Genomic DNA, 17,523 nt, shown 5'->3' on the forward strand with positions numbered 1-17,523 from the left:
AATCCAAGATAGCGTCACAATGTGACGCTGTCGTGAATTTGAGGAGATCGTTTACCGGTGAATTCAACATGCCTGTGAATAGAAAGGAGAAAAGATATTATGTTGCATATACTTACTTATGGATGTTCTGGTCTTCTGCTTTCTACTTGCTGGGTTCATTGGTGTCCTCTGTTGACAGGTGTTAGTCTGAAAAAAAAAAAAAAAAAAGATTAGGCCTTCTCCACCCCTCAATAGCCAGCCATTCCCCGCCTATTTCCCCTCACCTAGGACAATGCTGTCATGGACAAGAGGAAATCTTATTACCGGTAACTTTAAAAAAATTCCTATATACAGAGCATAACTCTGTATATAGTGGGTCATATTTAAAATGATCACAGGCATGTGGTTAAAAAAATCCAACCAATCAACCCTTTAATAGTGGGCCATTCTTGACTTTCTCCAATCCAAGATAGCATACAATGTGACGCTGTCGTGAATTTGAGGAGATCGGTTACCGGTGAATTCAACATGCCTGTGAATAGAAAGGAGAAAAGATGTTATGTTGCTTATACTTACTTATGGATGTTCTTGTCTTCTGCTTTCTACTTGCTGGGTTCATTGGTGTCCTCTGTTGACAGGTGTTAGTCTGAAAAAAAAAAAAAAGATCCGGCCTCCTCCACCCCTTAATAGCCGGCCATTCCGCGCCTATTTCCCCTCACCTAGGACAATGCTGTCATGGACAAGAGGAAATCTTAATACCGGTAACTTTAAAAAAATGACTACATACAGAGAATAACTCTATATATAGTGGGTCAAACGTAAAATAATCGTAGGCATGTGGTTAAAAAAAAATAAAAATCCGGCCTCCTCCACCCCTTAATAGCCGGGTTGTCTTGATATTCTCCAACCCAAGACAGCATCACAAGGTGGCGCTATCATGAATTTGAGAAGATCAGTTGCCGGTGAATTACAAATACCTACGATTAGAAATGAGCGCAGATGTTCTTGCGCTCATACTTACGGCCAACTGTGCAGGTTTCAAGGCATCCATCGGTGTTCGTTGTCTTCAGTAGTCCAGGAGGACATCTTGCTCTGGTGACATTAGAGCTGGTGGAGGGTTTACCAGGTGACAAATGAAAACCCTCTGAAAATGGCCTGATGTTTCAGTGGTAAACGTCGCTTTTTGGCCTCTACTGCCTCCATTTTGTTCAGGTTGAAACATGTTGCACTGTTTTGAGGTATAGATGGCTATAAGAAAAAGCAATAAACAAAAATGAGAAAACAGTCATTACAGGTGATCACAAACCTGATAGGAATCTCAGACAAAGTTGTCATCTTTGGACAACCGCTTTTTAAGTGCTCCAAAAAGAACATTTGAAAATCATTAAAGGGGTTGTCTCACTTGGCACAATGATAGTTATATTCAATATAAGCCCATAATAAACAACTTACTAATATACTTCATATTTCAAAGCTGGGTCCTCTCCTAGATAATCCTCATCTTGCTTTAGAGCATGCCCGTTGTCAGGGGTTACGGCCACCTCTGCAATGTAGCAGCCGTAGCTGCCTCTGCTCATTAGAAAGTACAGCGCTGGATTGTATGGTGGCAGGGATCAGGGGACCGAGCTCTCATACCTGCACATGCGCACTAGCTCCCTCCTGCCCCGGCCACCTCCTATGTACTGTGTTGAACAGCTCCCACCAATGTCAGAAGCCTTGGAGCTGTTCAACAGTGGAGTCACCATCCCCCCCCCCCAAGCATCCACTTTTTGTTGTGGTAAAACTGGAAAGGTCATTGTATATATATTTTTCTTTTGATTGGGTCACTAAAATAATAGATAACAGAGGTGCAGTAGACATTTCTTATCTAGATTTTAGTAAGGCTTCTGACACTGTCCACATAGAAGACTTATCAATAAACTGCAGTCTTTGCACTTGGACTCCCAAATTGTTGAGTGGATTAGGCAGTGGCTGAGGGACAGACAACAGAGGGTTGTGGTCAATGGGGTATATTCAGAGCAAGGTCTTTACCAGTGGGGTAGCTCAGTGATCTGTACTGGGACCTATTCTGGCGGGGTTGTTGCTGGTGGATGATGGGGGTGCTACTGCTGTAGGGGGGCATCCATTAGCTCAGCAGACTCCCCCAAAGCTTAGAGCCACAGCACCCCCTTTCCCCCCTGCCAGCAGAAGCTCACCTAGGTCAGGTGCACCCAACTTTCGCTGGCTGGCTGACCGAGACACCAAATGCTGTTCAATTTCTTCTGGTGACCGTTTCTTTGTGTGGTCATCGTGTTCTGACCTGTGCGGACGAGTCACGTAGAGGATGTCCATCAAGCTCCGCCCTACTGCAGCGGCGCCGCTGACGTCCTTTCACGTCCTTTACTGAGCCTGCCGACCGACCCAAGCACTAACGGGGGTTTGGATAGTAAACAGACCGCTGACGTGGGGGGGTCTAAGCAGACAGCTCGCCGACGGGGTGGGGGCGTCTAGGGGTTGGGGGTGCTAGCAGACAGATCGCCTACGGGGGGGTGCTAGCAGCCAGATCGCTTACCGGGGGGAGGTGTTAGTGGTGTTGGGTCCGGTGGGTGACGGCACTCACCTTATCAGATTGGTGTCACCCACACCCCCTCGCAACGCCACTGCTTTTCAACACAAGAAAAAGCAGCTCCAGGCACGGGGGGACGAACCTATTATATGTGCAGGATCTAGGCTGTCATCTGGTGCTAGAAGACAGCTGTTCAGGGCAGTTCGACCTGCTTTTAACTTAGTAATATAGTGTGCCCTTTCATTCGCAGCCAGGGGAGCGAGCAGGGCACAGACAAGCTGTGGTCGTGATTACAGCGCTGCCTATGCCATCAATCAAGTAAAGTGTGACCATCCCCAGAATGAACTGAAAGTGCACAGCTAAAGATCCACGCTGTGCTCAAATTGCAAGGTGAGAAAACCCCTTTAAGGATATATGTGACAGGACAGGACCTTGAGCACTGCCGAGAACCTGACATATTAATTTAGTAGTGTTTGGCCATCCATTATACCCTCAGTAGTCATATGTAGTTTAGTTTGTAGTGCTCTTGCCCACTAAATCCTATGTCTATGCCTCCTCCTCAGCACCTGCCCACATGTCCCCTTATTCAGCCTCTGATACTAAGATTAATATATAGTATATAAAGTGTATTTATAGCAGGGTAGACTTTCTGTTCATGTACTTACTACAGGGATGTGTGGTGGAGTCATCCGAAGGGCTTCCACTGAGACCCAGTCAATATGCTGGAAGAAATGATGGCCTCGGATGTTACCATGGACTCCTAAGCGGTTGGCAGGATCTCTCTGGAGGAGCTGAAAATGGAAATGTAATTATAAATGACCACAGTTTCCTCTGACCACAATGACCAGACAGATCCCAGAACTACTTTTTCAGGGACTAGTTAAATTAAATCAGTAATCTGGTTTCTATGGGAAACATCTCCACTCTTCTTTTCTGATAATTTTGAGAAATGTGCCCCAATGTTTATTCTATCTGAATGTTGGACTTATGCTGTAGTGTCAGCAATGGGAGATTTTAGAAATCTATGGCTGCTTCTTGCATAAATTCAGAGGGGGTGCACAAGGGGCTTATTTATTAAGATAGGCAATTTACCCGCCGGTCTAAGGCTACTTTCACACTTGCGGCAGTGTGATCCGGCAAGCAGTTCCGTCTTCGGAACCGCCTGCCGGATCCGCCGATCTGGATGTGACTGAAAGCATTTTGCCGGAAAAGAAAAACGCTAGTGTGAAAGTACCCTTAATTGTGTCTTCAGTGCTGTGGAAGTGCAGGCATCTACATAACTTTGGCACTTCCTCCAGCAGGACGTGCGACAATCTTAAATCTACACCAGCTCCCTTCCTGGCATAGATTTAAGTAATTTTGTGTGTGTACAAAATGATGAATGAAATGGGCCTGCTACCCCCTTTTTTAGACCTGTCAGCAAAGTAGCGCAAGTGGGGTCACAGATTTTGTCTCAAAATGCCTTGCACCAAAATCTGCAAGAGTGAGGTTTCCTCTGTCACTACAAAAGTGTCATATATCAGCTAATAAATGAGCCCCTAGGTATGTATAGTAAATGTGTCCTCAGTACATTCACTACCTGACTCTCATTCAAATTATCCATTATGTCAGTTTTTCTTAAATATTCTACGATGGGAGAACCACTATAATGTTCCCCTTCTTGCTTATAAAAGTGGTAGTTCGTGCTGCTATTTAACCAGGCTCCGGGGCAAGTTAGACATTTTGTTACTGCTGAGACTGGCTCTGGTCAGGTTGTGGCTCCAGGGGTGACTACTCAGCATGTCCTCTTGTGGAGACCAATATTGTAGCCTTGAATACTACATCAGCACTCGTTGTGCTACCAGCACCTCCGAGGGGCAACCTAAGTTCTAAACACTACAATGGCAAGTACCATATTTTTCGCCCTATAAGACGCACCTGCCCATAAGACGCACCCAGGTTTTTGAGGAGGAAACCAAGAAAAAAAATATTTTTAACCAAAAGGTGTGCTTTAGGTGGGTTTTGAACTAATGGTGGTCTGTGGATGACACTATTATGGGGGATCTGTGGATGACGCACTGTTATTGCGGATCTGTGGATGGCACTGTTATGAGGGATCTGTGGATGGCACTGTTATGGGAGATCTGTGGATGGCACTGTTATGAGGGATCTGTGGATGGCACTGTTATGAGGGATCTGTGGATGGCACTGTTATGGGGGCATCTGTGGATGATACTGTTATGGGGGCATCTGTGGATGACACTGTTATGGGGGCATCTGTGGATGACACTGTTATGGGGGTGGATCTGTGGATGACACTGCTATGGGGGGATCTGTGGATGACACTGCTATGGGGGGATCTGTGGATGACACATATATAGCATCTTATGCTATATATGTGTCATCCACAGATCCCCCCCATAACACTGTCCCTGTGTAGTGACCTCCCAATACAGGGGGTGGGGGCCAACAACTGGTGTTGAAATCGCGGCGGGGCCTCTGGGATCTGTAGGCAATCCATATGTAAAGTGTAGAAATACTCTGCGTAGGGCAATCCACCTAGTACTCACTATGAAACTTGTACTAGCAGGCTGGCTAGCCGGTCACTCACTTCGCCATGCACATGCTCCTCCCCCTTGAAGCAGGGGGAGAATGCGCCTGACGAAGTCAGTGATTGGCCAGCCTGCCTGCTAGTACGGGAGTTTCATAGTGAGTACTAGGTGGATTGCCCTACCGCAGAGGATTTTTACACTTTACATATGGATTGCCTACACTTTATATATGAATACTGCTGTGTGCGGGGTCCGGTGTAATCGAGTACAGTGACTGCACCGGGCCCCGCCGTGATTCCAGCAGTTGGCGGCCTCCAGCCCCCTCCTCGCTGATACATCGCAGTTCGTGCTGTGCAGCATTACAGCCCGCGATGTATCAGTGTCAGCAGAGTAAAAATGGCAGCATTCGCCCCATAAGATGCACTGCCGTTTCCCCCCCACTTTTGCGTCTTATGGGGCGAAAAATACGATATTTGTAAAGTAGTTTATGGTGCACTAGGGGGTATTGTAAGGGAGATGTCTTCCTATCACAGTTTGTCATATAACATTATATAAAATACAGTTGTGTCATGCAGTAACATACTGACCTCTTTAATAATGTCTGCAGCGCTGGAGCGTGTTGTATCAAATAGTGTAGGATCGTAAGTACACTCACTGGTAATCATTTGATTTAAGATGACACCAAATGAATACCAGTCCACTCCAACGCCATACTCCTCCTTAGCCAACATCTGCCAGAAAGGAGAGAAGAGTTATTACACAGCTCATACTGTGAAACCCACATTGTAATCGCTGAGGCTTTGGCCATTGCCAACATAGTGTATAATGAGTAGCACAAGGTGTTTAGCTGAATGATGTTCTTCGTCCACCCAGCTGCAGATAAACTGCAACCACAAAGTCATCTGCTGCTGTAGGGACAGACATTGCCTTAGGCTCCATTCACATGTCCACAAATGGGTCCGCATCCATTCCGCAATATCGGGAACGGGTAATTACCCATTCATTCTCTATGGGGCCGGAAGAGATGTGGAGAGCACACTATGTGCTCTCCGCATCCGCATTTCCGGAGCGCGGCCCCGAACTTCTGGGCTTCGGCCCCCAACTTCCAGGCCGCGGCTCCGCAAAAAATAGAACATGTCCTATTCTTGTCCGCAATTGCGGACAAGAATAGGCAGTTCTATGGGGGTGCTGGCTGGGTGTATTGCGGATCCGCAATACACTACGGACGTGTGAATGGACCCTAACAGTGCTAATTTTTCTGATAAACGTCTCGTCAAGTGATAGCGACAGAAGGAACCTAACTCTTGTAGGCTCAGTGTGACCAAGTGTTACATGGTGGCTCATTCATTTGAAGGGGCACATTAAAATATGATGTTTCCCCATCAGCACCCAGTGTGGTGGCAGTGGTAACAGGTGATCTCTAATAGATAGAAATGCCATACCCACTGTGTCCTGTTGACTATTGGGGTGGCTTCAATCTAAAATGAGGTGGTCCAGATGGGACAGCCCCTCTAGGTATACTGAGTAAATATCCAATCACAAGAACTGGAAGATCACTTAGCCCTTATACATATGTCTGTAAGTAAAGAAAGTTTCTTGTCCTGGAAAGCAGCCTGTTTCACCCTGTATTGACCTTAATTCTTTACAATAACTAGAGCTACTTGATGAACACTTGCCGCTGCTCCTAAGAGGGGGCCTTCAACTTTACAGAATGGACAGGAAATAAATAATGAATGGTATGACTTTAGAACTAGTCTTAAACAAATTACTTTGCAGACAGTAATTCTGATTTTCATGTCTCTTGAATTTGTATTGTCTACATTCCTAAACTTTGCCAGTGCATGGTCCAAAACCATTAAAGAAGTTTTCCTCGTTTAAAATATTGATTATCTTTCATCAGAATAGGCGATCAATATGATATCTGTGGGACATCCCCACTGGTCAAGTGTTTGTGGAGCTACTGTACTACCTGGGATATTGCAGGTTATTGCAGCTTTTTACCATTCACGTCAAAGGGAAGAAGCCACAATACGATGCAGATGGCTTTGAAGAGGTTGTAGCCATCAAAGAATCACTGTGACACCTTCAAACAGCTAATCGGTGATGTTGCCAGTAGTTAGACTCCTGCCAATGCACTCCCACCAGGTATATTGATACCTAGAAAACCCCTTTGATACAACTGGATCAGTGAAAATGAGGAACATTCTCCTTTTCTCACCTCAGGAGCCACATAGCCTTCTGTTCCAGCATATTCGGTGGCTGTGCGGTCTCCAAACATGTTCTCAAGTGCGAGACCAAAATCTGTGATCTTAATATGACCACTATCAGCCACCAGGATGTTCTCTGGCTTGAGGTCTCGGTGGATGATGCCCTTAGAATGTAGAAATTGGATGCCACACACGAGTTCGGCGGCATAGAATCTGGCAGAAAAGGAAATAAGTGACTATAATATGGGGATAACACAAGAGACTCACAAATAACAGGTAACATGTTCTTCTTATCACTAACACCTGATGGGACATGTCTGGAGCTGAATGATGGCTCAAAATCACACACAAAATCACATATTAACACTAATATCACAACACATTGAGGAGATCTGGTTTCCAGTTTTTCATTTAAAGGGATCGTCCCATCTGGACATTTATGGTATGTCAATAGGATCCGCCATAAATGTCCAGTAGGTGTGGATTCTCCTTCTAGCATTGGCTCCTTTTTCAATAATGGGGCCCTGTTATGAAGGAAGAGTACACTGCTCCATTCACGGCTATGGGACTTTCAAAAATTGTCAAGGGAGAGCGCTCATCTATGTTTGGAAGTCTCATAGCAGGGATAGAGGTGGGACTTGCACCTATTGAACATTAATGGCTTATTCTATCGATATGTAATAAATGCTCAAATGTGAATATCCCTTTAATATCAGGAATATCATGGCAGGGCACATGGGAGAGCAGGTCTCATGAGCGTGATGTGGATAAGGCCAGACACTGTATCTAATATTTCATGTCATTTTCTGACTGTTTGGCTGAGGTTTTTATTTAGCCTTACCTTGCACTGGGGATGTCAAGCTGCCCCTTCACCTCTAGGAATTGATCAAAGTCCCCGCAGCTCATGTATTCCAGCCCAAGTAGAACAAGCATCTGTGACAAAGAAGACACCATTACCAAACCATCTACACATATACTATACAGAATACAGCAGTGGCTTCTCTCATCCTTAAAGGGATCTTCCAGTTTCAATAAGTAAAGGTTATTCTTTATACTATATTTAGGGTTACCTGTTGGGTCATTTGATAAAAGTATTCTATACTGTACCTTGGTCTGAAATGCAAAGGGTGCGTGGACGAGGAAGGGGCTCCCAGATGCCAGCCGTAACACTCGGTGCTCCACCAACACATCCGCCTCATCACAGTCGGCAAGCATGGCTTTCTTCCTGATGACTTTGACAGCATACTTCTGATGGTTAGAAGTATCCTCTGCCAAGACGACTTTACCATAACTGCCCTGCCCGAGCACATGTTGGAATATTAATCTCTTCCTGATGTTATGGGAGAGTGTGCTTCTAGAGCAGGTTGGCCGAACACCACTGTCCTCAACTAGGGCGAAAAATAATAGAAAGACATGAGAAGACATTTAAAGGGGTATTTTTCCATCTAAGGCGTTTATAGCATATGTATTTTCTTGTTTCTTTCTGTAACTCCCATAGACTTCAGTAGAGAGGGCTACATACAAGCACAGCTTCCTTTCAGTAGAAGTGTATAGAGAATGCGGCAGCAGGCCAGGCAGCAGTCAGAGGTGGCACCCGCAGATGTATGGCATTTATGACATTTTCTGTGAATGGGAATATGTTTAACATCTACTTAAACGGATTAACCACTGGAAACATCACACGCATGATATTAGTGATAAATAGTATCAAACCATTAGCACCAATGTCCGATGGTTTAATAGGAATCATTCATGTGTACAGGCAGGTCCGCAAACCTGTCTACCAGTGACGGCCACTAATGGAGGGTTTCGTCCGTCAGCGGCCTCAATTCATTTACACTGGAGGATGGAGGATGTTGATGGATGGAATACTCCATCAGCGGCCATTTGCAGAGCACAGCTCCGGCAGGGGGTATAACGGACCTGGGTGTAAACATGAATTATTCTTAGTAAACCATTGGACATTGCTGCTGATAGGTTAATAATGATTATAATTAGTGGCATGCGTGTGCTGTTCCCACCATGAGCAGAGCATTATATATAGCGGTCAACTTGTTAAAGAGGCTTTTCTGTTTCATGATATTGATGATCTCTCCTCAGGAAACGTCATCAATATTTGATCGGCGAGGGTGCAACTCCTGTCACCCCCAATCACCAGGCGTTGACCGGCATGTCATCTACATTGTAGCAGTGATGCAGGGTAATTACAGCATCTTGTCCCATTCATTAGGAGGGAGATGTACCCCGTAACACTGAGAAAATACTGAACAAGTGATTACATTTTCATAGTGATCTTACTGTCACCGATCACTCTTGTAGTAAGTTACTTCTGCTTTGCCACCACTGACTGACTGAAGTATAGTGCTCCCCCACTTTATAAAAAGTTCTTCAGCAGCAACAGCAGGTACGGGGCTGTAGTAATACATTGGTGGGCCCAGTGCAAAGTTTCCTGAGTGGGCATCCCCCCAACTCTCCATCTGTCTGGCCTGTATACTTCAGTTTTCTTTAGGAGTGTGGAACAGCGCAGTAGACGACCCTATCCCATACAACAGAATCCAGCACATCTAAATAAATACAGACTCAGACCAGATCCCAAAATAAATACAGACCCCACACCAGGTGCCTTAAAGGGTGTCCCACCATTACATGTCACACTCATTTTATAGATGACAAAGTGAAGCCTATGTGCCATTACCATGCTGCTTATCCACTGAAGTTATGACATTTGCTTATACAGAGATCACTCAAATTACAGTATTAGGGCTCGTTCACACGAACGTATTTTGCATTCCGCATACGGTCCGAATACGGAACGCTTCATTTCAATGGGTCTGACAAAAGATGCGGACAGCACTCTGTGTGCTGTCCGCATCCGTTGCTCTGTCCCGTTGCCCCGCAAAAATCCATTTTGCGGATAAGAATAGGCATTTCTATAATAGGCCTTCTGTTCCGTTCTGCAAATTGCGGAAGGCACACGGAAGGCTTTTTTTTTTTGCGGATCCGCAATTTGCGGACCGCAAAAAACGGCATGGTCGTGTGAATAAGCCCTTAATCGGTTCTGGGACGACCATTGTATGTTGAGTCTATAACTCTATGGAAAACCAGCAATTGGTTACAAAGCCCAAAAATGTATTTTATGTGCTCCTAACACCTCTCACAATGCATATATATGCCCCAATACCTGTTTTTCATGTCTGTGCTTTCTTTCCCCCTGTCTGGGTATCAGAGTATCCTGGCAGGTCTGTTTACATTCAGTGCTTCCTGTTTTCTTCACTACCTAGCTTTATTTATAAACAAGCCTGGCTGCTCTGCAGAGTGATGAGTCGCAGGCTGACCCCACCCCCACACTGGTCCGTCTGCAGGAGGTACGACCACTGCACCTCCTGTGACCATCTTTCTACACCCATACATGAATCCTGCTAGTTTCTTGCTTGTCTCTTGCTATATCACATCACTAACAGTCCATAGGCTTCTTCCTCACCATCTAGAAGTGCAATAACAGCAAGCACATAAAAATTGTTCTGTATGTAATCCTATCATGTACAATACAGCCTGCTATGACTGTAACATTATCTGTTGTGTGATACTGCCTGTTGTGCTGTGTATCTAATCCCATCTTGTAGGATACTGTCTGGTGTGGTGTGTATCTAAGCCTATCATGTCCAATGCTGTTCATTGTGCCTATGTCTCTAAGGCTTATTGCACACGAACGTGTGCGCTCCATGGTTGTATTGCGGACCGCATTTGCGGATCCGCAATACACGGGCACCGTTCCATGTGCATTCTGCATCATGGATGCGGACCCATTCACTTCCATGGGTCCACAAATCCGGAGATGCGGAATGGTGCGGAACGGAAGCACGGAACGGAACCCTACGGAAGCACTACAGAGTGCTTCCGTGGGGTTTTGTCCCGTACTTCCGTTCCGCAAAAAGATAGAACATGTCCTATCGTTTTGCGGAACGTCTGGATCGCGGACCCATTAAGTGCATGGGTCCGCGTTCCGCTGCGGCTGCCCAATGGTGGGTGTTCGGGACCGTAGCACAGTTCGTGTGCAATAGGCCTAAGGGTACTTTCACACTTGCGTTGCTGGATTCCTGCAATCTGTATGCAAACGGATACCATTTGTGGACGGATCGGGATGCGGATCCGTCTCACAAATGCATTGCAATACTAGATCCGTCTCTCCGTTTGTCATCCAGAAAAACGGATCCGGTATTTATCTTTTTCACATCTTTAAAGGTCTGCGCATGCGCAGACCGCAAAACCGGATCCGTTTTTCCAGAACACTTGGGCATTAATGCAGTTCAATGTAAAATAATGCTGTATCTGGCAAGTGTTCCGGAATTTTGGATGGAGAAAATACCGCAGCATGCTGCAGTATTTTCTCCGTCCAAAAACCGTACAGTGACTGAACTGAAGGCATCCTGATGCATACTGAACAGATTGCTCTCCATTTAGAATGCATTAGGATAAAACTGATCAGTTTTTTTCCGGTATTGAGCCCCTAGGACGGAACTCAATACCGGAAAAGTTTAATGCAAGTGTGAAAGTACCCTAAGTCTGTCATCTCCCCTGCAGTCTACTGTTCCGTATCAAAGATTTGTATATGTGGTTCTGTCTGCTGAGCTGTGTATCTAAGGCCTCATACACATGAGTGTATCCATTTGATGGTGTGCAAATCACGGATGTGCAAAACAAGGATACCATCATTGACTTCAATAAGTTTGTAGTTCGCATTTTGAGGACCAGAATACGACATCCCTTGTGGAAAAGACATGCGGATGTTGAAAGCACACAGATGGTGCAGATCCGTGTTTTCAAGCCCCCAAAAAATACAGTCATGTGCATGAGCCCTATTAGGGGCCATTAACATAGCGGGTTTTACCTCTGAATTTTGGTGTGGACAGCCTCACCGAAATTTCGCCACCCTATCCTTTCTACCTTTCATTCATTTCAATGGGAGGCAGCATTGAGGATCACAGAGCAGCAGCTCTGAAAAGTCACAGGATCCTCACCGCTGCCCCCCATTGACATGAATAGGAGGCAGAAAGGATGCAGAAACTGGCTGTAAATTCCGCTGTAAAATCCAACATGTGAACGTAATACTGCCCTCCCATAACAGTGACATCCACAGTGCAATCCATAGAGCGCCCCACAGTGCCATCCATAGTGACCCACAGTGCCATCCACAGTGTGCCCCACAGAGTGCTCCAAAGTGCCATCCAGAGAGCCCCACAGTATCATCTTCAGTGCTATCCAGAGTGCCTTACAGTGCCATCTTCAGTGCCATCCACAGTGCCATCCAACATGTGCCCTACAATGCCATCCACAGTGTCATCCACAGTGTGCCCTACAGTGCCATCCATAGTGCCCCACAATGTCATCCAGAGTGCTCCCCCCACAGTGCCATCCACTGTGCTCCCCAACAGTGCCATCAACAGTATGTCCCACAGTGCCATCCAAAGTGTTTCCCTTATTGCCTTCTAGAGTTCCCCACAGTGCCATCTATAGTGCCCCACAGTGCCATACACTGTGTCCCCCACAGTGCCTTCCACAATTTGCCCCACAGTGCCATCTATAGTGCCCCACAGTGCCATCCACTGTGTCCCCCACAGTGCCTTCCACAATTTGCCCCACAGTGCCATCTATAGTGCCCCACAGTGCCATCCACTGTGTCTCCCACAGTGCCTTCCACAATTTGCCCCACAGTTTAATCCACAATTCCATTCACAGTATTCCCCACAGTGCCATCCAAAGAGTAACCCACAGTGCCACCCCACAGTGTCCCCCTAAATGACATCCACAGTGCCATCCACAGTGTGTCCCACAGTGCTATCCACAGTGTGTCCCACAGTGCCCCCATTTCCATCCACAGTGCCCTCCACAATGTCATTCAGAGTGCCCCACAGTGCCATCCACCATGCCCCCCACAGTGCCTGTCCACAGTGCCATCAACAATGAGCCCCACATTGCCATCCACAGTGCCCCCCCTGCATTGCCATCCATTGTGTGCCCCACAGTGCTATCCAGAGTGCCCCACAGCACAGTGACAGCACAGAGGCTGATCACTATGTGTTGACTTTCAGTTTGGACCCGCCTACAATATGGGGCTTCTTTTAGTTTTTTCCAGGACCACTGTTAGTTCCCAGTCCGCCCTTGTGTGCATGAGTGAGAAAAGTATAGGCGTCACATATCAGCGTGTGCGCCGACAAGACTGCTGGCTTCCCCGGCACATGCGCAATAGTGTACAGGGGTCGGGAATAAAGAAGGCCGGCAGGAGGAGGTGACGTCAGTGATGACGCGCTGTCTCCTCTTTCACAGAGGAAGAGAAGAAGACGGGCTATCCTTCCTTCCACAGGCAATTTTTAAGAAAGATTTCTAACTTGGGGCTGGAAACCCCTTTAAGGAAAACAGACAGGAATAGATGCTGGAAGCTGTAAATCACTCTCTATGGTGAGGACATGAGCTTCTTCAGGGTCTTGCATAGTACATAGATGTACCAGACAAGGGGGCAGTACAGAACTTAGTAGTACTGCAGAGGAGCTACTAGACAACCGATAAAGGGGTTTTACCAGAGAAATAGCCATACTAATTGTTTGGATCTGAGTCTGAGGCATTGTATGTTGAGTCTGGTTTCAACTTACAATGGCCAAGAAAAGACCATTGTATGTGGAAAATACTGTATCCTGAGGCCATTGTATCTTGAGGGATCATTGTATAGTATGGCGCCACCTGGTGCTTAAATCAGCACTTTCATGTACTGAGCTGAGTGCTGCACGTCCTTCACTGTGATCACGGCAGAGGAGCTAATAAAAAATGGCTTCTTTCATGCAGAAGGTTGTATCTAATTGACTGCTCTGCAGGGAACAGAGGATCATTATGCAGAGCAGAGACCTGGCTGTGGCAGAGTGACTGAGCATGTGTGACCAGCAGCACTCAGCTCAGCAGATGGATGTGCACATTGCTATATAATTTGAACACCAGGTGGCACCATACTTTCTAAGTAAATGGCATAACTCTTAACTGAATCGTTTATTTGTCTGGTTGTTTCATTTTGGTGACCTATTCTGGAGATAGGTCATCCATTTTAAAATCTAAGAAAAATTCCTATTTACCATGTAAAATATGTAAACAATAATAAAATAAACATAATTGTTTTATTTCACACAGTGAACATGAAAAAAAAGCTGCCAGAATTGCTGGTTTTTGGTTACTCACCTCCCAAAAATGATTAAGAGGTGATCAAAAAATCATACTTACCCCAGAATGGAACCAATAAAAACTAGCACGCAGACTGGAAAAATAGCAGGTCCTTCCACAGCTCCATGGATGGTGAAGTAACAAAGTTATGGGTCTTAGAATACAGTGACAAAGGTTTTTTTAAAGCTTTTTATTTAATAAAACATATTAAAACTCCACATTTGGTATCACTGGAATTGGACTGGTGACAGAATACAGATAACATCCGGGGCGCATCTATAATTAGGGAAAGTGAGGCGGTGTGCCAGGACAGCAGGGGCGGTAATTTAGCCTCCAGCCCTGCATCCCTGCACAGCCCTGCAGACATCTGTGTCTTTGGGGATTATTGTACATCACGGTTCAAACCGCAAAACAAAACCGCCATGTACAATGACCCCCTAGGCATTGTGTAGAGACCACAGTATGAAGGACGTGCGGAATGGAAAGTCAGAAACTCCACAGAGAGAAGATGATGGAAACCTTTGTATTTCTTCTGTATGTTGGCTCTATTCGGATTTGACTTACAAATACTAAACTAAATACACAAGTGTGAAAGTGACTCTTCAAAAAGAAGTTCTGCAGCAGCTGAAGTGAGTATCATAAAGAATAATGTTCTTAAATCCACAATGCCGCACCTTTTCCGCTGTGTTTTTTGTACGCAGCTTGCGGAGGAGAATTCAGAATTTCTCATTCACTTTGCTGGTTCTGTACCATGTTGTGGATTTGTCACACGAAAATCTGCGAGATCAAATCTGCAGCTAATCAGTCACGTGTGACTGCAGCCTCGGGGCCTTGGAGGAAATCTTTACATAGATGAATATTAGAACATTTTGGACATCCTATTCCCTTAAGAAACAAATGTAATCAGTAAAAGCAGAGCCCCTTTAACTGTCCGGGTATCTGACAGGTGAATAGCGGTGTATTGAGGAGCAGAACATGTCCAGTATTACTGCCTGCAGCAGATGCCCCATGTCTGCAGGGTCTGACCAGAAGCAGATTTCTATGTGGGTTTTTTTTTTTTCCAGTAAACTTTATTAACAACATGACAACTTCACCTAAAGACAAGCATCCATATGAATACACATAGTGATGTAGTAACTGTAATATCCAGATAAAATGGTTATTCTACCACTAGTCTTATGTACTGATCACCTGGATGTGTCCTGTGCTCTGACCCAGCACACGTATGTCATGTAACACTGCTGCTTACTGAATGGTGTGACTGATACCAGGAATACATTACACAGGGCTGCTACATGGGCCATACCATTCTACTGCATATAGGGGTCAACCGCCTGATATTAGAAAGGTATGTAGACATGTGCTTGGTGTGCGGCCTTGTATGTTGATATGGACATGATGGGGGACATTTATCAAACTGGTGTAAAGTAGAACTGGCCTTGTTGCCCATAGCAACCAATCAGATTCCACCTTCGATTTTCCAAAAGAGTTGTCAAAAATAAAAGGTGGAATCTGATTGGTTGCTATGGGCAACTAAGCCAGTTCAACTTTACACCAGTTTGATAAATCTCCCCCGATGACTTCTAATCACTTACAATAGGGGGCACATTGTCCCATGTATCAGAATCACTCCCGTGCATGCAGGGTTGTTACTGTGTTGTACTATACACAATACAGGCTGCTGTTTGTGACAGCCTGAATTCTCTCCATGCACAGGCTCTGCTGACAACTCATACAGGACACTTTAATAACATTAAAGGAAATAATTACTGAACATGGAACTGTATAAGGTCCAATTCACACCTCCCTGCCCTAGACCAGTATCTAAATACCCTGACCAAGGCAGAAAGACTTGTTGGCGCTCCCAGGATACATACCCGCTAGCACCCCTCCCCTGCCCCTAGTAACTCCCCGGCTATAAATGTGGAATCCCCTTCTTCTGCTTGTCTCAGGTCTTAGCTCTACAGAACAGATTAATGTGAAGTTAGGGCTCAATCAGACGGCCGTATCCTATCCACAAAAATGCGGATCCGTTTTTTGTGGATTAGATGCTAACCCATTCACTTCTATGGGGCCCTTTTCTATTCCACGGTTCCGCAAAACAAATGAAACGTCCTATACTTGTCCGTGAAAATCAGGACATGGCCCCATTGAAGTCTATGTGTCCGCAAAAATACTGAATGCTATCCAATTTTTTTGCAAAAAAACGGATAGCATTCAGTATTTTTGCGGACAGCATACGGCCGTCTGAATGAGCCCTTATAGCAATGTGTTCAGGATGTGTAGCTTCTGTATTCCTCTATGTGTGCATCTACCTGAGACTCTCTGGTCCTCCGGCTTGTCTTCTGCCTTCAGGACGTCGTCATCTTTCTTGATCAGTGACTTCTTTGCCTTGTTTGAAGAGGTCAGGTTGAGTTTCCTCTTCTTGGCACATTTTGGCTTCGTAGTCAGATCTTCTTCCTCTGGAACGATCTGTTGTTTAGGAGACATCTTCTCAGAGGAGCTGGGGGTTTTCTTCTTCCTCTTCTTGCTCCTCTTGGGTGTCTCCTTTTCTTCATCTGGTGAGGTCAGGATGGTACGTTGCTTCTTCCATCGTTTCCTCCCAATGATCCTCTCCTCTTCTTCCTCCATCACGTTCTGCTCATCAGCCGATGAGTCAGAAATCTGTCTCCTCTTCTTTCTTCCTCTCTTCCTCGCAATCTTCTCTTTCTCCATTTTTGCGCTTTCCTCGGGGTAAGCAGAAATGTCCACCGTCGCCAGTCAACTCCAACTGCCACTTCCAACTGCCACCTATCATTAGACACGCAGTTGCCGTGGCGACACACTTGTGATGTGCCCAGTAACTGACCAATAGCGTTCAGCCTTATGTGCCAGCTTTTTTTTTTTAATACTTTGTATGAAAATACATTTCTTATATGAATTATAATGGATTTAATTTTCCATTTTTACTTTGATCTCTATGAAACACATTAAAGACTTTTATCAAATAAAATGTGCCACAAAGGTGTAGTAATAATTTTCATTATAAAAATGGCAGGAGAAACAAGCACCATATTTA

General features: G+C 45.4%; 1 protein-coding gene across 1 annotated transcript; it reads right to left on the reverse strand.

Moving 5' to 3' along the window:
• Window positions 1-1,098: 1,098 nt before the first annotated feature.
• LOC120979781 (protein kinase C delta type-like) lies at window positions 1,099-17,180 on the reverse strand. Its single transcript, XM_040408738.1, has 7 exons — window positions 16,781-17,180; window positions 8,370-8,650; window positions 8,104-8,195; window positions 7,274-7,475; window positions 5,643-5,786; window positions 3,190-3,315; window positions 1,099-1,227 (listed from the first exon to the last, which is right to left on the reverse strand). Exons 1-7 carry the CDS (start codon window positions 17,178-17,180, stop codon window positions 1,099-1,101), a joined length of 1,374 nt encoding a protein of 457 aa, XP_040264672.1.
• Window positions 17,181-17,523: the final 343 nt, after the last annotated feature.

The sequence above is a fragment of the Bufo bufo genome, chromosome 9, assembly GCF_905171765.1.
Source record: "Bufo bufo chromosome 9, aBufBuf1.1, whole genome shotgun sequence".
NCBI lineage: Eukaryota > Metazoa > Chordata > Amphibia > Anura > Bufonidae > Bufo > Bufo bufo.

Excerpts from the sequence above, each read along its gene's own strand:
- LOC120979781 (XM_040408738.1), bottom strand. The coding sequence starts at position 17,180 with ATGGAGAAAGAGAAGATTGCGAGGAAGAGAGGAAGAAAGAAGAGGAGA. Across the intron at positions 8,196-8,369 it reads CCTTTGCATTTCAGACCAAG|ATGCTTGTTCTACTTGGGCT; the intron begins GTACAGTATAGA and ends TCTTTGTCACAG. Across the intron at positions 7,476-8,103 it reads CTTGACATCCCCAGTGCAAG|ATTCTATGCCGCCGAACTCG; the intron begins GTAAGGCTAAAT and ends CTTTTCTGCCAG.